Raw genomic sequence first — 25,435 nt, forward strand, 5'->3', positions numbered from 1 at the left:
GTTTTTTGATATTAAAAAAAATTGGGATTTACTAAGTTTAAAAAAAGAAAATGAGGAAAAAGTAAGCATGAGGTCTTATTTGCAAGAGTAAAAGACCCACCTGCAGTTGCTCTTCCCGTTTCTCCATAGTCTGCTGCATGTTCTCCAATGTTCCCTCTAACTTTTGTAAATCCTCTCTCACTGTGCTGGGCAGTCCACCTTCAATCTGCAGCCGCTTGGCTTGGGAAATCTGCTTTTGCACATCTTGTCTTTTTGCACGGAGTCTCCTTGTCCTTTGCTAAAAGGATTTATCCAACAGGAATGATCAGAACATTTAGCCCCTTGGGGAATCCGGAACGATGCAGACCCTTCCTGTTTTTGCAGGGGTATGCAACGAGAGTAACAGACAAAGGGACAGACTGGGGCAAGCATTCTTGAGAGTCTCACACTCATTAAGTATATGCCCTAGCTTCCAAAATATCAAATGTTGCCTTTTGTGGCATATGCATGGAGAAAAAGAGTGAAAACGTGACCATTTATCCAAAATGTATTCGAGAAAGCAGAAGCTGCAGCAGTTGGGAAACCACAGCAGGAGTCACAGGTGCATGTATTCCTCATGACTGAATCCATGTCTGCTCTGCACTCCTGAGGCACAGGTTGGAGCCCCAGACTGAACAAAGCAATATATTAGCTTTATTAGAGAGCAGCAGGGTGTGGCTAAGTTGACTAACTCTGTCCTGGAGGTCTTTTTGATTTGCAGCACTATCAGAAACTTCTGAGAATACATCCTCTCTCCTTTATAACATGTCTGACCCAGCCAGCCTTGCTAGGTAAACTCACAACTAGCTCAATTCTATTCTGGGTACCTTCAGGTCTGTGCAAAAATCTATTTCTGCCTTGGTAGACTCCATACCACAAGAAAAAGAGCTCAAGGAGTTTCTACTACCTCTCCTAAAATGGATAAGGCATGTAGAGCACTTGAAGAAAGAACACAAACTCTAACATACAATAGTGCTTATAAACACCAAAGAGTTTAGATAAGACACAGGTAAGACTTAGTAGTAATTGGTCAGACACTTTTCTATCTGACTCCACAGAAATAGATGTTCATATAAAAAACTTAAATAATGCCCAAGCATTGGCAGTAAATGATTCCTATTCTCATTAGCTTTGACCAGCCCAAAAAGTTATTTTCCCATATTTGGCATTAAAAGCCATGATTCTTGGTGTATGCAAGCCATACCATTGATTATAATTGTAGCCTGTAGACATTTTGATCCATTATCAGTGCATTAAAAACCTCCTGTTCTACTCCTACAGAATGGAGGCCCATCTGAGAGAAAAAATAGCTATCCAGAGAAGGAAATGAGGCTAAGGCAACACCTCCCCTCCCATATTTAGAGTTGGGGCCACATCAAACTGCTAAAATAGAGAAATTTCCGAAGCCAGAATTGTGCCCCATTTACCATGATTGAATCTGAAACTCAAGCTATAAAAAAGTAAAACGGGAGAGCCTACACATCTGCCGAGTACACTCAACCAAAATTTAAAGTGAATAAAGTTTGTTTTTCAGTGTTTTGTGTCCCAAAATCCCATGTGAAGTAAAACTTGACAATTAACATTTAAAAGATACTGAAAACATTTTTCACTAAAAGAAATCAATTCTAGGCCATATAGGCCTGTTTCCTTTATAACTCTTTCAAGTTTAACTACAAAGTCTTATATTAATAGATGTAACAAAATTTTGTAATTACATAAATTAGTCTTTTAAAAAAATTGGATATGGACATGAGTAGTTGCCCTACCTGATGATGAAGCAGTAGTTGCTGAGCTTGTAATAAACTTTCTGTATCCAGGATCTTTTCAGCCTCTGCTTGAACTTCTTTAGAGTTGTTGATCAACTCTTCAATTGCGCTTTTAACTTCTTCTTTGTACTGGACACAGTCTCCAACAGCACCTAAGGTATTTTCAATCTAACATCACAGATAACTTTAAGTATTTCAAGTTGAAAGACATCTATATTTTAAGGGTACATTTATATTTTCAATACCTTTTTAAAAATACAGGTTTTTTTATATTTAAACCATTTTTATCTCCAGCATTTTTGACACCTTTAACTTTACACTGAAAAGATGTCTTTAGACTTAAAATGTGACTGGGGAGACCTCTGCCTTGTTCAAACATACTCCCTGTTACACTGCCACAGGACAAATAGCTACCTGTGTGACAGCTGTGACAGCTACTTACTGGTGATCACTTAGAAAACACACACTCTCCTCCCATATCCTTGCAGGCTGACCCAGTTTCCAAAACACCTGCACTACATAACACACACACACAAAAAAATTTGCTGCCATTTGCTCTGTCTTGAGCAGTATTTTGGCAAATCATGAATTCATTGAAGTGCTGAATTACCCTGGTTTTATGGACCACAATGTGCATGTGCTGCAGCATCCAGTCTCAGCTTGCAATATATTATAAAGAAAAAGGTTTATCCATTAAGCACACCAGAAGGGTCTTTATTTGTGTGCTTCAGCTAAATAGATGTAGCTGACTCTCAGGCTCTGTTCCTCATGTAATTCCTGTGTTTTAGGGTTTTAATAATAAACAATTCCAGATCCTTTTCCTTTTCTTTTTTCTGTTCCTTTCCTTCTCTTTTTACTTTGGAGAGTCATTTGAACTCAAGCCATTTAATTTCCTGCTATATAAATATCTAGGCTTTAGTCTCCAAAACTATTGCTGAACTCTGGCAATGCCCAGTATCAGTCCTTGCCTAAACAGTCCCATCCATCTGATTAACAAGCTTTATAAATAGTATTCTGACATCTAAGAATCAGTAGTTGCTTAACTATAATACAGAGTGCCATTTAGATTATGCTTTTAGATTCAAACCAAGTATTTTCTTATATTACCCTTATTAAGTTATTCTCATTAATTTACATTTAGTTTATGTAAATTTAGAGGAAACAAAAACCAAGTGATTTAACTCCAAAAATCACCCCCCAAAAAACTAAAAATAAAAAAAAGGCAGTAATTTAAGCTTTTTGCAGTCAGGTGGAAATTACATTTCTAGCCCAAACTTTACAAAGAGCTTTCAAACCATAGAAGTTTAGAGAATTTTCAGTAAATACATAGGAATTCTATACATTTGAAACCCCTATAAGCCCTCCACAAGAACTGACTTCAACAGTGAAATCCTGAAGTATGAAATCTTTCTCTTTCCTGAACTCTTTTTTGGCTTTTAAGTGGGTCTATTCCACCTTTTATGTGCAAGACACTCTGTTTCACCTGATTTTTCTTTTAACTGTATAAACAGTGAAGCAGAAAGTTCCCTGAGAGCCCACAGAACTCAAGGGTTCAGTGTTTCTGAGAGGTTTTGCTTGTTATGAGTTAGAAATTTCCCATGATTTCTGCAATTACATTATCTCCTTTTCATTCAGACTTCAGAGAACTGCAGCCTTTTTCTGCAAGTTCAGGGCATGATACACTTCCTTAATGGCTAGAAACAACCCCCAAGTAGCGTGTTTTTCAGCACAGAAGATAAATAAATCATTTTTAAAGTGAAATTTTATAGCCACTAGCTGATGTAAAACATGGTTTTGACAATGTTCACTATGAACTGATTTAAAAAAACCTCAAAAAATGGACATTTTGATTGCAGAACCATTTACTGTGATACTTTCCAGTTCTGCAAAGGGAAAAGATCCAATAGAATAATGGGGGTTTTTTTTTGGTTTTTTTTTGCCTGGTAGTCTCAGTGCTTTGCTACCCATGGAGTACAAATTAATTTTTCCTTGCTGAAGGCTTGCAGTTTAATTAAAAAAGCACAGCAGGGAACTTGTGCTTGTGAAGCCATGGTTGATGTCATGCCATGTGACACTAAGTGGAGAGCTCTTGTGTCTGTCATACTGTACCTCAGCCAGCAAATCTAGAAGTCTCTTGAAGTCACTGGAAAGTTTGCACAGCTCATCCTCTGTCTCTTTGGCCTCCAAATCAGGACAAAGTGAAGTCAAAACAGCAAGTCTAGATTTCAGCCAGCTGTGATTTTCTCCATGCTTGTGAATATGCTTCCTAATTTCCTGCAGAAAAAATCAAAACATATTTTCTTCTAATAAACAAAATACATCAATAACTGACATTCATGGCATCAGTTCAAAGATTAGTAGTATAAACATACTACTTTTCATTAGCTGGAAACACTAGAAATGTAGTATTTTTCTATTTGAATAGCCTGTCTCAGATTCTGTTTCAGTCAATAGCTAGAATTTTGCACTTCTTTCACAGACTTTTCTCCACTAGTAATTAGATTATTCTTTAGCTAGTAGTGGAACACTTTTCCCTCACAAACATTTTTACCTACAGATAGATAGATAGAGGGAAGGTACCACATATATATTTTCCATATATTGTCCATATTTCTTAGTTGCAATTAAAATCTGAATTGCAGATTTTTCCAAAGTCAGCAATATAAAGTTAAGTGTATTTTTTTCCTATTTAATTTTTTTCCACCTGTAGTTTTTTCAGCCTCTAGTTGATTTCTATCTTTGTGGCAGTGCTGATGAGATGTTGGCAGCAGTGAAACTACATGAGTAAATCAGACTTTTTGAAGCAGAAGCACCCATTAAGCTAAGGATTTATCAGTTTTATCAAGGTCATCCTAATAATACTTTTCCATATAGCTAGACTCATAATAACCTGCTCATGAATTTCACATGAACACCTAAAGTATGTAGGTGCTCCTAGTATGTGAAATTTAAAAACCACAAAAACCAGAAAGAAGGGTCGAGTCCCAAGTGACACAAATTATTGCTTAAAACTAATTTAACTAATCAACTCAATCTTCAGCAATTCTATCACTTTGTTATCAGTCACCAGTACAAAACTGAATGGTAGAATATTTTTTCCTTCCCTGTTATACTATGGTAGAAGAGAATTTTTATAATAGATTTCCTTACAAGTAATTAAATGCAGGATCATTTGAAAACCTGCAATCTAGAAATTTTTGCTTTTCTTTGAGCAGCACTTTTAACTCTGCATGCAATAAGATGAGGGGCAAATATTTTTTCTATCTTCCCCTATAATTTTAACATTCTAAATATAGGAGGAAAGGGACCTGTCACCCTCTAAATTATTAAAAGTAAGAACTTCTGCTACATTTGCTGTAACAGGCACCTTTCTCCTGGTAATATTTTTAAGACTACCAGGAATCAACAGAGCTACTGTGGTCTCTGTAGTAATACAGTTGCACTACATTGGAAAATAATTTTATCCAGAGTCCCAGTATAAATGGCCACAGCTTTGTTAGAATACAAGCTAAGGGCTCACCCCCACAGATGCTTTACACTGCTTGTATTTGGCAGTATCATTAACATTTTCCTTTATCTTCTTTAGCTCTCTTTCTGTTGATGAAATCCAATTTGCCAATTCAGAAAATCTGAAATAAGACATCACAGGATATAAAATAAAAAAAAGAAGAAAGTTAGATAAATAATACCACCACAAAACAACAACTTCTTAAGTGTAACCAAAAAAGTATAAAATCCACTTGAAGCCCCACTATACTTTGTGGAATTTACACAAAGTATAGTTTTCTCCTTGAAGCTAAGATCACAGTATCATTTTGTCCATGGTAGTGATCTATGATGACACACAGAGGAGTGGCCATCCGTAAGGCTCTGCAAGACCCAGGTAGGAACTGAGCTGACACCTGCTCTTGTAGCCCTTCCAGGTGTCCGAGTGCTCTGTTAGCTTCATGTATGTGCTGTCTATCTGGGATTTCAGATCCTTCAGGATTCGCTGGCTGCTTTCCAATGTGCCCCTCACTGGATCAGAAACTGGCAGTTTCTGGCACAGTTCCTCCATTCGTTGTAGCCTTTTCTCACACAGGTGGTAAGATCCCTTATCACCAAAGAACAACTGATGGGAGACAAAGCAAAAAATTCAATAGAAATACAAACTGGAAGAAATCATCCAGCATATTTTTCATAAACTACTAATTTTTTTATTTTTTTTTGTTGAAGACCTCAAGAATTGATCTGTCATAAGCTGGACACAAAGAGTTTGTTGGCTGAAAAGGCAGTCAGAACTTCTGTTTATTACTGACATTGAAATGTTTTTCAGTAAACACCCCCTTGGAGGCATGGAACTCATACCATGTGCTCCTTGATCATTCTTTCATTGCCTTCTCTGGACAAGACCTTGTTCTGTCGAGCTAGTTCAGCTTTGCACTCCTCCACTGTCACCAGGAACTTGCTTTTCTGTACTTCAATTTTCAAGTGGATCAAATGATATGGGGCTTCTGTTTGAAGATCCTATACACCCACAGGGGCAACAAAGAAGCACAGAGATAAAACATTACTCCCACTACTTCAGTGTAAATCTGCTATAAATAAATAGTCTAAAACCTGATAATATAGAAAATAAAACATATATTCATGAACAGATAGAGGTTTGTCAATATTCACTTTGTTACCAATGTCTTAGATTTATCAAAAGATCATAAGTTGTGACCAAATTCTATGGGTATAAGGCATGTTACAGACATCTACATTCTTGGTAAGACATAGCAAATACTTCCTGTATCAAATAGTATTCACAACTGCTTCCAGAGGTTTCTGCCTGCCTGCTAGTGAGACCCCCCATCCATCATTCCAATTTTGACCAGCAACATGTTGTAACAGGAAAAATTCCACAGCTGGTGAGAAAAGTTCAGTTGTTAAGAGTCTTTGGCAGAAGACACAATTTAGGCTGATGGCCTGATGTCTTACAAATTTGTTTGTTTGGTCAGGAAAATAACTGCAATTATCCAACATCAGCATAAAGGAAAAAATGCTAGCATCTGTACTGAAGACAAGTATCATTATGGCTGTATGTAGCAGGGGAGAAATAGGGTTTCATAATTAATTTCTCACATTTCTTGAATTTACTTAACAGGGCTTTTTCAAGAGGCTATTTGTAGGTATAGAAGTATCTAATATTGTAAAATACTTTCCCCCAACTTTTTTCCAATTGTATGAGAAGCCAAATAATACAAATTATTTTATTTTCATTCATTTTATTTTTTTTTCCAATATATAGGGGATTCAGAAACTTTCCAAAACTTAGATTGACAATATTCAGAGATGTTGTTCACTAACCTTCCACTGCCTATGGAGTTTCCTCACAGCTTCCTGCAGGCTGTGTTGCTCTTGCTCTGGGAGGATATCAGTAAGTTCATCACAAGCTTTCAGAAAGGCGTTTAGGACTCTCTGATCCAACTGGTTAAAAAATTCCTGAAGTGGAAGCAGAAAGGGAGAAGGTGAGAAGATGAAGCTGGATATTGATATGCCAATGTGAAGTTACCTAATACACTCTCTAAGTTTCAATGTTATTTCTGTTCCATTGAAGAACTGATGTTTGAATAAAGGAAATTACTATTTCTAGCCACTTAAAGTCCAGCAAATTAATTTATTCTCAGCCAGTACACTGAGACAGTATTTTAAACAGAAGACATTGCAAAGCTACATGCATACATTATGGTTATAATACAGAAACAGATACTAATCTAAAAAAGAGCAGTGAGATTGGATTGGATGTGTGAGATTGTCAAAACAGAGTGTTCTAACTCTCAATGGTTCTACTGAAAACCTTGCCCTAGTTTTTTTCACCTTCTTGCTGCTTACATCCAATCTTACATCAGTAAGTGAGCTGAAAATTTTCCTTTTTGTTTTTCAATATTAACAGTAGTTTGATCTGATTTGTATAACTTGTACACATGCAAGAAATCCACACCAATTTTAGAATTAAGTAGGCTTTTATGTCATTCACTCAAAGATTTACACGTGGAATGTCAGAGAATTTACTCACGCTGTGTTTCCTGAGAAGCTCTTCAGGATTTCCTTTTTCTTTTAAGCAGCAATTGGCAATCTGTATTACTTTCTCCAGTTCTGCTCTAGACTCCTCAAACTTCTTCATCAAACGACTATTTGCTTCTATGTTTTTCCTCCAGTCACCAGCTTTCCTGACCATATTCTGAGTCACAAGCAAAGAAAATGAGCTGGCACTTTGACATTGAGTTTTATTTGCTCTCTTTTACCATGACCTTACAAAACATGCATTTAATTTGTTCCACTCTTTTAACATATTATTTTCACCATGCTTCTCCCTCTCATGATCCCATTTTCCCAATTTTTAATATTGAGGTCTGTGCTAATGTCATCATTCAAATAAAAAATAGTAGATTAGATGTCTCTGATATTTTCAGAATGCCTCTGCCATTTGATTAGTGAGTTTTTTTCTTAAAGCCTGCTTTCAAATGTTGAGCACCTGGTACAATCAGAAGCTTGCCATTTCAATTTTCCTAGTACCAAACTACCTCCCTCCTTATGTTAGCACGACTCAAAGTGAGGATGGTTTGACCCATGGATCCAACCTTTTCCATGCTACAGTTCTTCTGACCTGGAAGAGGTTTGTATGATTATCACACCAGTATGTCAGATAAGTAACTGGGCACAAAGATGCTTAGAAAACAGCAAATTTTGTGGTTTAGTTGCTGAAAACCTCATTTTGCAACCCTAGTCACAGCTCTTCCATTGGTCTGCTTTTTAGTCCATCCCCGTGCACTGCAATATCCAGTGGCTCCAATTTCACAAGCAAGTAAGAAAACTTACCAGGAGAAATGAACAGTCTCAGCACTTTAACTGCTGCAAGGTACTTTGTCACTGCTCACTGTACACCACTTCACCATCCTCACTGATTACAAACCTCAGCATAAGGAATTTTGGTGAGTTTACCCAGCTAGCTAATCAAACCTGTAATTCTAAACTTAAATATCTTGCTAAATATTTTTGAAGTTTTCTGATGAAAATACCCGCATAGCAATAGGGATGTATTCTTTACATGAAAAACTGCCAGTTTCCAATATTTTAACTTCAGGTCTGACACACTTTGTATGATTATACCCTATTTTTTAGGTTTATTTTCTAACACAAAAAGAGATAAACCACAGTCCAACTCTACAGAAACAGTTATTAATGTCGAACATGGTAAATTTACCAAGTTACAAGTGCATCTGCTTTTGCTACTATAAGCTAAACTTAAGCAATTATTTCTACATTATAAATCAACCACAACTTATCTTTAGGTACACTCCACAAATTCACCTCTCAGAGAGAGCTATTTATTGATAGGTGATTTTCTGCAGTTTAAAATTCAGCCTGGATAGCTTTATACTGAATAAAAATCACCTAAAAATAAATGTGATAGAACCCATTATACAGAAATCTGACTCAAAGATAGTCAGAGAATCACTGAAAATCCTCAGTTAGTGTGGACATGCAAAGATCACTGAGTACATCTATGGCTCTGCACAAGACAACCCCAAAAAATCACACCACGTGTAATGGCTAATTTCACATTAGAGTGGGGCTAGATTGGTGCTGAACAGCCCCAAAAATAGCAGTAATAACTGATAACAGGTAAGGGGGAATATAGTTCAAAGGCCACATCTTTGCATCATCAAATGAAACAGTTCTGCAGCTTTCTATATTCACAGTCCACTGCTTTTTCTGAGGAAATATAAAGCCCAGCAATAGTAGCATATGCACAAGTTCCCATCTTCCATGCTTTGTGTGAAAGGGGATGTGTGGGAATATAGAAGCAAATGATTAAGCAAGATAATAAAGTCAGGAGAAACAGCAAACAGTGTAGCCCTAACAATAGCATTTCAGGTTCTCCCATCCAAAGAACCCTGAGTCATGTTAAAATCCCTGGTTCCTCTGTGGCAGGCTCACCTCTGAATAAGAGCATGGAGAACATGACTGTCATGTCATGTTCCCTGACCCCTTATTACCTGATAAAGACAAATCTTTATCTGATAACTGGACATCAGAGAGGAGAGCTACCCAGGACAGTAGCTACAGAGTAATGAAATGTAGGTACAGTAGGATGGATCAGCTGCAGACAAACAAATTTTCAGAAACATACACCAAAGTATGGCATTTTTACCTGAAAAGTAATCTGAATCTGTGTAACTTTCTTCTGAAATATTGACTGATGGAAATGCTTTAACACTTCAGTCGAAGCCACACACTGAAGGATACTCTGACTATTTCTCTCAATTAGGGACACATCTTTCTTGCAGTTTTCTTGATAAGCTACCAAATCCTGAAAGAAAAAAAAACATATATCTATCCACCCTGGCCAAGAACAAAGATGAAAAAGTTTTGGCAAAATAACAGGAAGATGCTTTTTGATAGTAAGGGCAAAAAGGATGAGGTCCAAAGGAACATGGCAAACAGACTACAGAAAATATTACACGGAATAACACAGATGACATAATTTTCTCCTTGAATGTGAAGTAATGTACCCAGATAGATCTCTAGCAATTCACAAAACAATATACACACATGTACCCAAGCCCTTTGGGTAGCTGTAGAGAATGTAGGTCAATACATGGTTCTGTGATTTAATTTTACAGTATTCTATATTTATTGTGTAACTGCAAGTAACCAACAGTGACATAGGAATGACAGCTCCCAGTAGCAGGTTGAGATCTCAACATTCCTTGCCTTTCAACAAATTAATCCTTCATGTCAGCTTTTGGAATTCAGATTTCACTATAAATCACATTAGGTAATGAGAAATATATATTTTTTTTTAAAAAGAGAAAAAAGAAAACACACATGAAATAGTACAGGCTGAAAAAAAGTTTTAAAAATCCTTTTCTTCATTTAACTTTCCAAGGGAGCTCTGACTAGTCCTGAATTCCTCCAGAGATAAATGTTTATTAGCCATGAAGAAAAGTTAATGTTATACTGCAATTCATTTGAAATAAAGCACTTTTCCAAGCCTCTAAGAAAATTCCATAATAGCCCAAGAAAACTTAGAGAAGTTTCTGATCAAGATTTTTGACCTGCTTAAAAAAATCCAATGTATTTCTTGTACTGCAGTCCAATTTCCACTAGATTGAAAAAAAAAAAGTCTTATGTTTATTTCTTGGATTTAAACCAAGGACACCAGATAAAAACACAAGTTTAATTTTTTAAAATTTATTTATATATGCCTAGCTGGCTTTAGGATAAGGCTACATCTGTTGACTGAATATGAAGAAATATCTGCTCAGTTTACAGATTTGCAATCCCAATCCCTAGAAAGGTAATAGTAAATACTCAGAGGCAGCAGACCTTTGTAAAACGTTTTTGAAACTTACCTGGGCTTTTTGTTTAAGAACAGTTGTTGGATGTGCTTCAGGATCCAGGATAGAAATTATTTCATTTACTTTTTCAAGAGATTCATAAAAATGTGTGATTTGTTTCTCCAGTTCTTCCAGTGGAGACAGCAGACGTTGACATTCATACAGCAGGGCACTGGAATACTCCTTAACCTTTTGGTCAATAAAAACAGTTATTGAAACAGTTGTAAAATTCAATAAATAGCAGCTTTTTCTGCATATAGGTTTATATAGTTGTTACCTACTCTTTTTTTAAGATAGTTCTGATCTTGTATTACTTGTTAATGAAGAGAGTATTAAATTTAAGGATGGCAGTCTTAGCACTTCAGAGAAGCCATACCTTCTCCACCCTGAATCAATCTACTGCTACAACTATGTATGTGTTCAAATGCATATATGTGAGAATTTATGTACAGGACCCTACTATTTATTAGTTCAACAGTCTAAAATTTGTAGTAAAAAGAAGTATTCTGCAACCTTGCCCAGCTGCTCTTTGAGCCGTGTCACAGTTCCCAGCATTTCATTGGCTTCCTCTTGGGAAACTTCTTTTGTAACAAGTTGCACTGTTCTTGTAACTGCTTTGTACTGAGCTTCCATTGCAGGCAATTTCTGCTTGATATTCTGAAAGAAGAGTTTAAAAAAATATTTCAACAACAGCATTTATGAGTTCATAGGAGATAAAAGAATGATGAATGACATATATTGTAATTGTAAATTATTTTCATCAATGATTTCAGTGAACACTGGACCATATTTCAAATCCATGAAAACTGAGCCAGAGAGAATCAGTCAACTCAGCTGAATGCAATTTGAAACTACAAAGAAAGAAATATCTACTGAGACAGTGTTTTGGAAATTTGCTCTAAAAATGTCACTAATAGAATACAACTATATATTCTTTAGAGATAGCTGAAATCATACCCAAAAAAAAAGGCACCACTGGTAAAAACCCCCAGTTAATAATAGGAATGTATATTGAAATAATTTTATGTTATCAGAATTAAATAGTCGCAAGTTTCTTTCTTTTGAAGGAGGAAGCAAGAAAAAAAGGAAGACACTTACTTCTAAATCTTGCACAAACGTTTTAACATCATGAAAGGACACTTCTACAGGGATTGAAAATTTCGTATTGCTTCCATCAATAAAAGCTGTCAAATGGGCCACACCATCCACATACTCCTTCCTCATTTTGTCCACTTCATCTGCTCGAGCATACTAAAAAACAGAAAGTAAAGGAAAAAATAAAAAGAAAAACAAACAAAAACCCCCGAACAAAACAAAAAACCCAAATCAGACCAAATTAGATACCTAGTAAATAAGTAATGATTTAAGAGAATTAGCATGTTTTCAGTTCAATTGTTTGCCAGAAAAATGACATTCAATAATGGAAAGTTATCTAAATTAATAATTTTCATTCATTTCAATAGTAATGATGCTATGATTAACAGCATGTATACAGGAGGTCAGCCTCTTTTAAGGTCTGGGGAATGTCAGACTCATTTGTTTCTATCCTAGAATCAACAGTCCAATTCATTCCTCACTACCTACAACATCAATTTTGAAAATTCAGCAAAGAGAATAGAACATGAAAAGCCTAGAAAAGCTAAAGAATAAGGAATATCCTAATAAAGGAATGCTGGCTGGGGGAAGGGGAAACACATGCCTTAGAAAGTAGAAAGAGCTGCATGAGAGAGAGGGTGAAAAAGCCTGTGAGAAAAAGAAACCCACATAGCCAGCATATGAAAGAAGCTGCATAAGTAGTGGAAGAGACATTTACATCAGTGAATCACCCTAAATAGCATCAGCAAGTAAAGCTTGAGAACATTCTTGTCAACAGTCTGGAAAAGTTACAATAGAAGAGAGACAATCATTTTTTGCTTTTCCTTTTAACTTGACTGCATAGGAGATAATAATGAGAGTAAAGAAAACAGATTCAGTACCTTCAAACAGGCAACTGCTATTTAAAATCACAGAAAGAAGACAATATTGATAGATGTATATTGACTAGAACAAAGATATTTTCTAACATGTTTGTGAGGTGTGAAATAGTTCTGTGTAATTAAGATCACATCTTCTCTTTGATTTTTAAAGAGGAAATATAGAAATCACAATTCTTTTCGTATCAGATGAATCTCTTACTTGAGTAAAGGGTAGGTTTATTAGTTTACAATCAGAGCCTGCCTGTAGTCAAGATAGAAGCAAAGTCTGACCAAAATGGGGAAAAAATTTAGTTAATAAATTAATTATTGTCCCTGCTTATGGTTACAGTAGAAAATTTTATCAAAGAGTAGTGAAAATAATAATTTTCACCATTTTCACTCTTTAGCTTTACAGGGCTTTTACAGTAGGAATAGGCACTGAAAACCATTCATTTTCTTCATAGAACAGTAGAAGTTATGTATAAACAACATTCACTGTGTCAAGACAAGTGACTGATGAAAAACTACAGCTTATTCTAGCTGAAAATTTTCCCTCACCAGTCCCCAAATAGCTGTATAACCAAAAAGGTAAATAAAAGAAGAGCCCAAATACAATAAATTACTGTCAGGGAGTAATTTCTAATTAAATACTGATGGACAGTTAGGCACTTTAGAAAGCTGTCCTGTAGTCCTGTTAACAGGGCAATCTGTCCTGGTTGCCTGAAAATGACAAAGTAAATATTTTAAAATAACAAGGGCAAAATCTCTTACCTGCTTAACTTGCATAAACAATTCTCTCCATCTTCCATTTAGCAACAGAAGCTGTTGTTTAAGATCTCTGGAAATGGTCTCATCACATGTTTCAATTAGAAAATTACCAGCATCATTCATGGCTGTGTGCTGTTGGATCCAATGAGGTAAGTGCCGGAAGAAATCCTGAGGACGAAAATAAAAACACAGTTCCAAAACCTTTTCAATTAGTCTTTATCTTAAATCATAAAACTAAAATTTAATCACCCACTCATGACTTGATAAAAACTCGTTGAACAATTATCCTCTGATGCTCTTCCCATCAAATATGCCATAACAAAATTTTAATTTTTGTGAATATAACCTGTGGAATTAAAAATTACTGCCAGTTTACTTACAGCTCATTTTACTCCAGTGAGTGGCTTCAGTTAAACTGATGAAATTCCTCCTTAAGAGAAAACTCCATAATTAAAAATGCTGTTAGGGCTTAAGTATTTTCTGTGTTGTCCTTAAACAGTGTGGGCTGATAGCAACCCAGCCATATACAGCCTGTGGAGAGGTCCCTCCCCTGCTGTGAACCACATGCAGCTTTGCAAGGTCTGGCCTCTCAGAAGACCTGTGAAGACTGATTTTTTTATTATCACTCCTTCCTCCTATCTCAGAGCAGGTGAGCACAGGGGGGAAAGAGATGGCTGTCAGTGATTTTGTCCCCCTCACTGAGACAGCCCCATAGACAGTATACATCTTGTAGGTAGGTACGTGCACATAAACTGGTAGAGAAGACAAAGACCAATTCCCTCCTCTTCTCTGTTCCAGACAATGGGCAATTGTTCCTAAGGCAGGTATCTCTGGGCTTTATGACTCCACCTATATCTGTAAACAACAGTACTCAAGCACCGTCTCATGATTGTCCACATCTTCTCTGACATGGTTTTCTTGTCCCTGCTACCCTTCTCCCAAACAATGCACAGTTCAATGAATGGCACAGTCTGTTCCAAACACACTGGGTCATAAGGGTGCCTTCCTTCAGGGGAGAAGGAGTAATCAGAAGGATTCAAGCCACCTGATCCTCAGGATTTAGGAAGGGGGCAGTGATCCATTTTGTTTATGACTATCAATCTACCCTATAATTCCAAAACCATTCACCTTCCACATGACAGTCCAATACAATCCTTTACTCAATGGTACATGAGAAAAATTCCTATCCAACCACACTGTCAGCCATCCCAAGTTTCAGAGCTACAGTTCTGAAACTGTATTTGTCAAAACTCATCCACCTATAAAAGAAGTTCAGATGCAACTGTAAAGGAAAAGTCAAGTGGTTGTATACTGGTCAAATATCCTGAAGAGATAATTGAACAACACACACTGTTTCAGTTCCTTAAAGCTGAGATCAATAGGATTCAGGTGCTCTGTACTGATGTATCAGTGAATAAATTTAATCAGCTTAGTAAACTGCATCTGCAGTTTGAACCTTTTTCCACTTGCAGTGGAGCAATCCCCTTGCTTTGTATAAAGGCTAACCTTTATGAGCACATCCAAAAGAAATAAATATTACTGAATCTGCACTGGTCAGCTTTCCAATGGTCTGGGTCATTAGAGTACAAGGAGAAAAAAGAACGTGGAGTAAACTACTCATATCCTTGTTTCTGCACACTTATTCCCACAAACCATCACCTTCTCAGACTTGGCAGGAGAGGCTCTCCATCTCAGAAGCCAACCTAAGACGCGTTAAATTTAAACAAGTTTGGAAGATACTGGAAGCACATCTCATTCTCAACTCAAACAATGCAGCTCTTTTTAAGGAAGTCACCACATGAGATCTAGAAGCTCTCTAAAACCTTTTGGATACAGCTGTGTGAGAAAAGTGTAGGAGGGTGCAGTTAGAATGAAATTATGGAAAGAGGTCCTGGAAGTAAACAAATGAACTGTAGAAGGAACCGTTTGAAAAATCCAAGCGCATATTCATATTTTTTTTGCAAGGTCTTCAGTGTTACAGGTTCACAGTAAGGTTTCTGAAAACTGAAGCCAACAAGAAAGTCAACAGGCTACTTGCTTTTCCAAATCAAACATGCTGGTCTGGAAATGCTACAGAGATAATGGAGAGAAGAAGAAGAAATCATGACAGCATGATGAAGGGCTACCGCATTCTTTGCCTAGGATAGAATATCCTGTATTTAAGTAATATAAGTAAGGTCTGGAAATGGGCAACTTTGTATCATAATACTGATATCTTTGTGGGTTTACAGAAAAAATATTTTGAAATGTTTAAAAATGTTTGACACCATATCCCAAACAATAGTTATCATCTTTCACCTGGTATTCCAGATGTTTTTCTTCATGGCTGTAAGACTATTAATTTTACAAACCACTATAAGAATTTATTTTGGTTTTAATAATCAAATATCAAAACTGCTAAATCAAACCTATCCTTGGAACTAAGTGAACATTATTGCTGTGGAGAGCTTAAATCAAGATTAAAAGTAGAAGTAACTTTTAAAATATGTTCTCAGTCTACAGACAGATGCTACCACTCAGTAACCTTTAACAGGTTTGAGCCAATGTATTTTTAAGAAAAAATTTGCATTTTGGGAAGACTAAAGTTTCATGTCTAAGGTTTTCAACAAGATTTCTTGAAATTTTTGAAATCATATATGAGAATGAAAAGAATGACTTTTTGGATTTATGTTAGAAACCAAAATCAAGCATACACTGTATGGGTATTTTCTGCTTTGAAAATCTTTGAAGATTAAGTTATACATCTAGTCAGAAAATTAAATGTTTTGATTTTATTCATAAACATGGATTTAAGAATATTTCATTTTAATCATTGTCCAGTTACATAAAACATACACCAGGATCTAAGATCACCCTGATCAGCAGAAGGCATCCTTCTTGCCCAGTAGTAATTGTTTGAATCTATGTTATCCAGACTGGCTTTTTCAGTGGTTTATTTTTATTGAAAAAGTGTATTCCATTAATTTCCATCTGCTTAAACTAACAAACTTTAAAAGAACATATACGGGTTTTTTTAATGTAACATTAAATTAAAAAACTCATTCCTGACCTGATATCAGTTTGCCATCTTACAGCCCATGAGAACCCGACTTTAGTGTTAAGAGCTACATAGCTGCTACTTTGGGATCAGCTGCAAATTCAGCACTTAATAAACACAGGAATATTCAAATCATTCCAGGTTATTATTGAAGGTTTACAAACTTAAATCCCAGTGCTTCAGTACTCTAACATTACAACAGAAAAAAAAAACCAAACCAAAACCAGAAGAACTATCTTTATAACTTCAGATCCCCAAAATCAATTGTCAAAAAGATTTCTTAAATGCCAGGGAAATGGGTTAATTAATCAGCCACCAAATATAACAGCACATACTAATAATACTGCTCTTTAAAGGTAATGAGTACTGAAATGTGTCACCTAGAAAAATCAGTGGAAATGTCTTTATAGGTAGTCCATGATTACTCACTTTGGTGCTAAGAGCTGTATTTGCCTTTGAATGAATCATGCAACATTCCTACCTCTGAGCAATACTGCTGCCCTATATTCATGGCAAAGATGCCTCTAGCCATGGTACCACAGATGAGGCTTTCTCCATTGTGTATATATGTATTTGTATAGATATATTTTTCTCTAGATGTTATATAAGCAAACACTGAAACTCCTATGTTGAATGAAGACAGGATGTCGAAATCTGAGCAAAACTTAAGCAAATACAGAAAAAAACCCCAGTGTTTCCACAATTTACAAAACAGCCATATGAATATGCTACTAGTGCATACCTTTTTGGAATGTTCAGGCTGATTCAGCATTTTTTCAGCATCTTCAAGCCAAGCTTGTAGACCTGCCACAGTGCTGCTGTATCTGTCCCAATTAGCAATTACCTCTTCCAGCATGCTTCTGACACTTCTCACCTCTACTGAGAGGTTCCTCCACTGAGCTGTGGTGTCACTCATGAATTTCATCACATTCTCAACTTCTTCCACTGAGATACAGGAAAGACATTGATTATTTTGTTTCATTACCATTTCTGTAAAGATTAACTTTATATCACGCTTATTCACTGTCATCAGGGAATGTTATTTTACTGTAACTTCTACTTCAGTAGGCTTTTATATACGAATGTTCAGTTCTTAGCCCAATTTTAGCACAAGATCATGACTGAGAAATTAAATGCGTGAATTAAAGGCTTAGGAAAGTACATAAAATGAGTGCTAAATTGAAACAGTAACACTGCATATTGTGTGTGGTGTCCATTTCAAATCTGCAATAAAAGAAATCAAGAGACAGGCTTGACTTAAAAATAGCAGAAAATGAGAGCTGCATAATATAAAAACACATATTATGTCTACATTGAAAAGTATGGAATGAAATTCTGATCTTTCTGCCATTGACTTTGAAACCAAACTGCTGCTAATTTTTCCCATTTAACTTTTAGCATTTTCCACATGGCAAGAAAGAAAAAAAATGTGTCCTCATTCCAGTGGAAAACAAACAGAGAGAAGAAAAAAAGGGCAAGAAAATGCTAAGACTTCACAAAATATTCAGAATATGTTTGTTTTAAAGAGTTTTTAGCTAATTTGAACTGCTATTGCTGATTTCATACATGTTAGTATTTTTTCTTTAGGAAAGAATTTGCTACTGGATTTTATTAATAGCATTGAATAAATCTGTGACTTTTGTTCTTTTTAAGAATACCTTGAAAAAATGCTTACTTTTGTAAAATTTGGTTATCACTATCAATTTAAATTTCACAACAAACAAAGGTATCCATTTTCTCCCCCCCACCTTAGCAGAAGATGCAACAATCCTCCAAAGACATTATTGTGCTACAGATTAAAGTGATCTCATGTCTGTAATTATCTAGGTCAAATACTCCCCTCGAATCCTCACTGAACTCAGCAGTATTCAAGAATGACAGGAGGCAGCTGTTGAATCAGCTATACATTTTTTTTCATGTATGTCCATACTGCAATTACCATTTGAGTTCCTCTTGCAGGTTTTCACACTTAATGAAGAACCTCCAATAAACCAAGGGACGATTTTGCAACTACAATAGTGGGACCAACTCCCAGTTGCCTTTTTCTTTTAAATTAAGGGAAGCCAGGGAGCATTTCCAGGCACTATAACACGATTTTCCCTACTCCTAATTTGGTTTCTGTCACAATTTTTTATCCCAAATTAACAACACTGAAATAATCCAAGAGTTAGCACGGCCAATGGGCTTTTCCCAGCAGGAAGTCTGAACATGATCTCCTCCCTCCTCTGGAGATTCAGAAGCAGCAGCCTGCTCTGGTCCAGGTGTCTACATGCTAGTGACAAAAGAAATATAGACATTTACCTGAGCCATTTGCTTTGGCATACATTTCAGCTGCTCGTTTCAAGATCTGGTAGGTAACTTCATACTGCTCAAAGAACTTACTATTTTCAATAACAGACTGAAAAGAAAAAAAGCATTGTAACAGATAAAATAAAGATGGGTATTAGGATTAGCAATAATTTATATAAAATTACATCAGGACATTGGTGACAACATTTAACTTCATTACTCCTCCATTCATATTTTCATCATTATAAAATATTTTAATACCATAATTATAAAACAGAATACAAATGTCATCTTTTCAACTGAATGGTAGAGCAGAGTATATTATTTTAAGTAGAGATTTATTTACTTTCCACGTGGAAAGGTTATTTGAAATTTTCTTATTTGCTGTCTTGCTGGAAATCACTAGCATATGAAACTTAGCATATACAGAAACTGAGTAACTAACAAGTTATTTAATGAAAACTGTTTTACACTCAAAACTAAGTGAAATAATTTTAATAAAACAGAAATTTTTCTTCATATATAGCACCACAAAAATCAAATCCAATTGTTCCTGTACTAAGCCTTTGCAATTACACCTTAATAGATGAAAAACTTTGCTTTATTCTTCAATTTTTCTTTACCTCCTTTGCAACTGCCAAAAATTAAGATCACGGAAACACTGCACAAAAAGAAACACTGCTGCTTTTCCAAAGTGTGACACAGTGCTGTTCCTTTGTGAGTGATGGTTTAGCTCTGTGATGTGTTATAGTGCGATGAATAAATTATCTGGAAATATTTTGGTAAAAAAGATATGCCTCTGACATTTATGCCTCCTCATCCCTTATGGCAAATTAAAGTGACCTTTTCTTACATGTCCTTCAGAAATGTTATTTCCTTTAAGTGCAATACAGAATTACAGCTCTACATTATGCAAGCACATTATATCTAGCATTAGCAGTGTTAAAAGAGGAAGGGAAAGGTAGCGTTGGGAATGGTTCTGTAATTTATAAGTTACATCTCACCCCTCCTCAGCTACAGATTACAAAATTAAGGAATGCATACCCCACATATGTCTGTACAAGCTTTGGAATGCTAGAACAGACAAAATCAGGCAAGTGTGATTTTGATTAAACCAGGTTTCAAATGAAGTCCATCTTCAATGTACTTTGAGCAGGAGAATCAGATCTTGTGTGTTCATAAACCCATATTATATAACATGAAAAAAGCACTTAAAAATAATTCTGCCAGTATATATCTAAAACCCTTCTATTTAAAACCTTTGACAGTTGCTATGTCAGGTTACAACAGGTATCTAGTAGATAATTTAGAACTGTGTTTATAACTAAGGAAACTAGAAGTCAAGAACAATCACCATTTTTCTCTGTTCTTCTGTTAAAACAAAATCTGCCATGTATGAAAACCTACAGGTTTTATCATGAATTGTATGACAGACTCATGATTTCACCTTTGCCAAACCCATGCAGACATTTTAACCTGAACCAAAACCTCCAAGACTTCAGATGAAAGAGAAAAAAAATTATATAACACTGATACCAAGAGCTATCTGAACTATTTCCAAAAATTAAATAAAGACATTTTACTGATTGATACTGTCTACCATCTGACAAGACTCCTTGAAGAAAATTAGCAGCTTTCTCAAACCAGTGTAGCATATGATGCTAAAAAAGTGCTAACACAGCAGTGCTACAACACAGTTCCATGGGTTAAAATCCATGGATAACTGTACCTAGTATCTCCATTTCAGTGGAATTTGGTACAGTTTATTATTCAGGTTGATGGTGTACAGTGTGTGCTCACCTTTACTTCTGGTGTATGACAGATGATGTTAAGATGGTGTATGACAGGGTGAAAAGATGTTAAGATTAAGTAAAAATCACCACTTTTATTTTTAAGCTACAGTATGTAAATATTTTCCAGGCATATGTTCTATAGAGATCCTAATTACGCATGTTCCTAGAATGCTGACATTCCCCAGTCTGTTTTGGCAGACAAACATACTTACATTTTTATCTCCTGCTAATATAATCACTCTGACTATAAGGTACTGACTACAGCTTTCCTATGTAAGACTCCTAATATACTGGAAGAGTAACACAGGTCCCTCAGTCCTAGAAAACTGGTCCCAAATAAGCCAAAATACATCAATTCTCTTTCCATCATGTCTTGAAGGAGCAGAAGTCAAGGCCATTTCAAGAGTGAAAATGAGATTTATCTTCCTCTCCTGATTTCCTCATTTTGATGTTATATAGTTTCAAAAATAATGCAAGGAAGCATCTTCCTTCCTAAAGATCACCTCAGCATCAGTGGTCTGAATTATAAAAATAATCAAGACAATTGCAAACCAATATACAAGTTAATAACTTCATGTTCCTTTTAAAGGAAAAAAAAAGAAAGTTACTAAAAAACCCTGAAAATTCAAGCTATGCACTTTTTTATTATTTCCTTCGTCACCTTCTAGTAGTTCTTTTTACAGTCTTAGAGAGTAAAAAAATGGACTACCATCCTAGTTAGTGCACATCACTCCAGCAAACTAAGTTAATTCAAGGAATTATCTGAATTTTGTAAAGTTTATCTATAAAAGAAGTTTAACTGACTCCTGAATTTTTGTGTATCCCTAACTGCTGAAGTTTAAACACTCTGAAGAGTGAGAATTTCAACCAAATTGCACTGAGTTTGACATTTTCTTTTCAAAGAAGTGGGGACATCAATAATTTTCTCTGCTCATTGACCTGGCTCTGAATGGATCTGTAACTGTATTAGTCCTTTTCAGACTTAATTTTTGTGTGCAAGTTCCCCCATATGGATTAAATAGAAGGGAAAAACATATTTAGACCAACCCAGCTTTTGACAGAATCCTTCATGCCCTAATGTAGAAGTGCAGCAGTACTGTCATTCTACCTACACTTGGCACTGCACGTGTGAATTTAAAAAGATGTAGCAGCGTAACACTGAAACAGAATTTATCAATGAACACTTGTAAGTCAATGGTTTCTGTTCCTCAGCATTGTAAATGGCTGATGCAGAGCTGGAGCAAACTCTTTCCAGAATAGAAATTTAAAAAAGGGATTCATATACTAATCCTGAGTAGGAAAAGAAAAATCATTCTTAAAAGAAGAAAATTACTCCCCTATAGGTATATTATACTAAAGAAATATATGAAGGTAAAATAACATTTTTTTTTTTATTAATCTTTTGGAAGATTCTAAAAATACTGTGTGTGAATGCATGCCAAAAGCGTCCTCTGTCTTTAACCCTTACACTGTGTATAGTCACTATAAAGTGCCTCTATCCAGGTGTAAAAGAAGATGAAATTAACTTCTTTGGAATTGCTGCAAAAAGGAAGCAAAAATGTAGGATTTGGAACTTCCAGATGTGCTTGCTAAATTAATCACTGGACAGCAGCTGGAATAATATTTCTCTTTTTCAAAAAATTATACAGAGACAATGATTTTTACTTTTACCCTTTTGACTAAAGCTCCTCCATGGGGAAGACAGATTCATCTCTGAAGACATATTCCATAGGAATGCAGTCATAAAGTTGATGACTGACAAATTTGATATGTTTCTGTTATTTTATACAGTTTCTGTTACTTTATACAATTCTAGCAAACTTAAATATGAAAATTTCAAAAATGGTTATAAAGACAACCCCAACTTACAATATAATTTTGAAGAAGCAGTTCCACAGACTCTCGCCTTCCGTATTTGATAATCCATGATTTTAACTTTGATTCTGCAAAGACTAAGAGTGACAGTAGACGGTACTTCAGTTCCAGAAACTCCATCTTCAACAGATGGAGCTCAGATGAAGAGACAACAAAATTAAACCTATAAAATGAATCACAGTATAGTAAAATACAGCAATATTCATTTTTGCAGAAGAGACTGAAAGCAGTTCAGACATTTTTCTAATCTTTCACCTCATTTAGAGTCTACAAACATTTAATTATGTGTGATGATATTCTGATGACTGCTCTTGAACAAGAAACTAATTCCATTTCTTTTTAATCGTAGAAAACATAATTTCACTTCTGTTTCTAAGTTTTGCAAAGTCATTTTTCTTTTTTTCACATGCATGGCTGTTATATAACATTTCTTCCAGGGACAAGTAATAACAGAATCAGTATAAAAAAAGTATTCCCATCCAAAATATATTGCTTATTTTGATTCTCATCAATCTTAAAAGCATCAGGTTTTTCAGTATATTGTTGTATATATTCTAGGAGGTTTTTCCATCCATCTCAGTTTGCCACTGAGAAATATAACTAGACAGTGATCTCTGCATGAACAGATGAAAAAGCAAACAGGCTCCTCTTCATGCACAGAAGCTTTTCATTTCAGATTGAAAGCCTTACCTGTCTGCCATATCCTCTAACTGGTCATGTGGAACAGGCACGCCATTAACAGACCTGGTCCTGTGGATCTCATGGAACGCCTTTTTGTGACCATCTATGTTTTTCAGCAGATCCTGAATGGATTTTAAGAGAGAGATATTGAGAAAGTGGGGGGAGGGAGGAGAGGGAGAGAAAAGGCTCACAGTAGGCTATCTAACTAATAAGCACAATTTTAAGCCGGCTCTGATGACTCAATATAGTTAACTATTTGATCGTGCTCTCACATTTCCATGCAAGCTAATGCATACCACATAAGCATTTACATCAACTAGAACTTTTACACAGGGAACCCCCTTATGTGAAGCTCTGTTACAGACATGATGAACAATTATGAAAGATTTTAAAACAGGATACACTGCAAAAGGTTTAACAAAACAAGAACCCTTAACTGTATTAAATAATCTCTGAAATTCAGTCTGCCAATATGCTAACATCCCAAAAGCATAATCCTCCTAAATTTACTCTTTAAATCTTTGTAACAGATACTAACCTTTGCTAAGTATAGACTGAAATTTTAAGCAACTAATCTGCTCTACTATATATAGGAAGAAGATCTATAGCTCCTTCTCTAAGTACATATTCCGTATTTAGTAAACTTTTCACTCTCTCACCATCAAAAGACTTCAGGGTGGCTGTCTCAGTACTGCACGAGCGGCTGCGGAATGTGGTACCCGACCCGTATTCCTGCGATCTGAACTGTACCAGTGAAAGCCCTACAGCAGAGCACACTCCAACTGTAACTAAGCAACACCGCTTCCAACGGCTTCCTGGAGATTACACATTGAAATGAATGACTGGCAGCAGTCTTTGAAGAGATACTGCTAGCAGTAACACGTCAAGTCCCCAGAGAACGGCTGAGAGGGCACAGAATGGTGGGGGTTTTTTACTGCAGACAGACAGCTGCTAGCACAAGGTGCTCAGAAGCCTGCTAGCAAAGAAGATTGCACAAAGGTTCCCCCTTTCTCACCTCAGGGAACAAAATGCAGGCTTCTGTACAGATCCTACATATGTGTTTATTCCTACGTGCCAAGGAAGGGCTTCTCCCCAGCCAATTCTCAGTGTTTGCACAGGAGGAATCAGTGGAAATTCTCTGGCTCAGCTCACCAAATGGCCCCATCCCCATCAACCTGCCTGGGTTTTCATTGTTTTCTGCTTCAGCCAACACCTTGCTGTGAAGAGAAACGAGCTAGGCTTTCTCAGATGCAGGTGATGTGCTGATTTTACCATGGTGAAAACTCCTGTGACTGACATAGTCTCACATAAAGGAAAGACTTGGATCAAATATCTCACCTACATTTGAGACCTTGCTATACAAGGGATGCAAATGATGCAAAGAGATGCCCCTAACATGCACCCCTAACTGGTGAGTCAAAACAAATCACAGTAGTTCCATTCCAACACCAACAGGAAGCCCATGAAAACTTACATGCAGCATCCTCATAAAATGAAATCCTGCTCTGGGAAATGACCCACAACAAGCACAGACACTGTCCTTAATTCCTGGATCTTGGTAGCAATAGCAACTAAAATAAGCATAGGTGCTTGCCTGATCTCACAAGGTTTGTCCAAATAACCTTGTACATTTTGTACTAAATTCAATTAGGCCATAAGCTATAAAGTTCACTAAAATAACCCATTGTCAGATGAGACAAAGATGAAAAGGAAGCAATGATGTCATCTGAACAAATCCAAACAAACAAACAAACTAGAAGGCAGCAAGGAAACAAGGACTGAAAAAAATACATGAATACATTTCTGGTACTATTCAGTAGCACATTCGGATTCATGAATTCAAATCTGAGCAACAAAACAAACTCCAGGAACAAATATAATAATA

General features: G+C 36.0%; 1 protein-coding gene across 23 annotated transcripts in view; it reads right to left on the reverse strand.

The window, feature by feature from the left end:
* Window positions 1-25,435, reverse strand: part of SYNE1 (spectrin repeat containing nuclear envelope protein 1) — a 291,288-nt gene that overhangs the window by 184,912 nt on the left and 80,941 nt on the right. For 22 of the 23 annotated variants that reach the window (XM_064413327.1, XM_064413326.1, XM_064413343.1 and 19 more), the window contains 17 exons: window positions 23,560-23,672; window positions 22,864-23,032; window positions 19,214-19,310; window positions 17,655-17,857; window positions 13,879-14,043; window positions 12,251-12,403; window positions 11,666-11,809; window positions 11,168-11,341; window positions 9,964-10,122; window positions 7,825-7,989; window positions 7,116-7,250; window positions 6,132-6,290; window positions 5,687-5,895; window positions 5,305-5,413; window positions 3,894-4,058; window positions 1,785-1,952; window positions 101-277 (listed from right to left, as the gene is read on the reverse strand). In XM_064413327.1, coding sequence (XP_064269397.1) covers window positions 101-277; window positions 1,785-1,952; window positions 3,894-4,058; window positions 5,305-5,413; window positions 5,687-5,895; window positions 6,132-6,290; window positions 7,116-7,250; window positions 7,825-7,989; window positions 9,964-10,122; window positions 11,168-11,341; window positions 11,666-11,809; window positions 12,251-12,403; window positions 13,879-14,043; window positions 17,655-17,857; window positions 19,214-19,310; window positions 22,864-23,032; window positions 23,560-23,672 — 2,664 coding nt within the window. Of the gene's footprint in view, window positions 1-100; window positions 278-1,784; window positions 1,953-3,893; window positions 4,059-5,304; window positions 5,414-5,686; window positions 5,896-6,131; window positions 6,291-7,115; window positions 7,251-7,824; window positions 7,990-9,963; window positions 10,123-11,167; window positions 11,342-11,665; window positions 11,810-12,250; window positions 12,404-13,878; window positions 14,044-17,654; window positions 17,858-19,213; window positions 19,311-22,863; window positions 23,033-23,559; window positions 23,673-24,209; window positions 24,365-25,435 lie in introns of those variants that run through there. The other variant, XM_064413341.1, reaches the window with a different exon arrangement.

Source organism: Passer domesticus, chromosome 3 (assembly GCF_036417665.1).
Source record: "Passer domesticus isolate bPasDom1 chromosome 3, bPasDom1.hap1, whole genome shotgun sequence".
NCBI lineage: Eukaryota > Metazoa > Chordata > Aves > Passeriformes > Passeridae > Passer > Passer domesticus.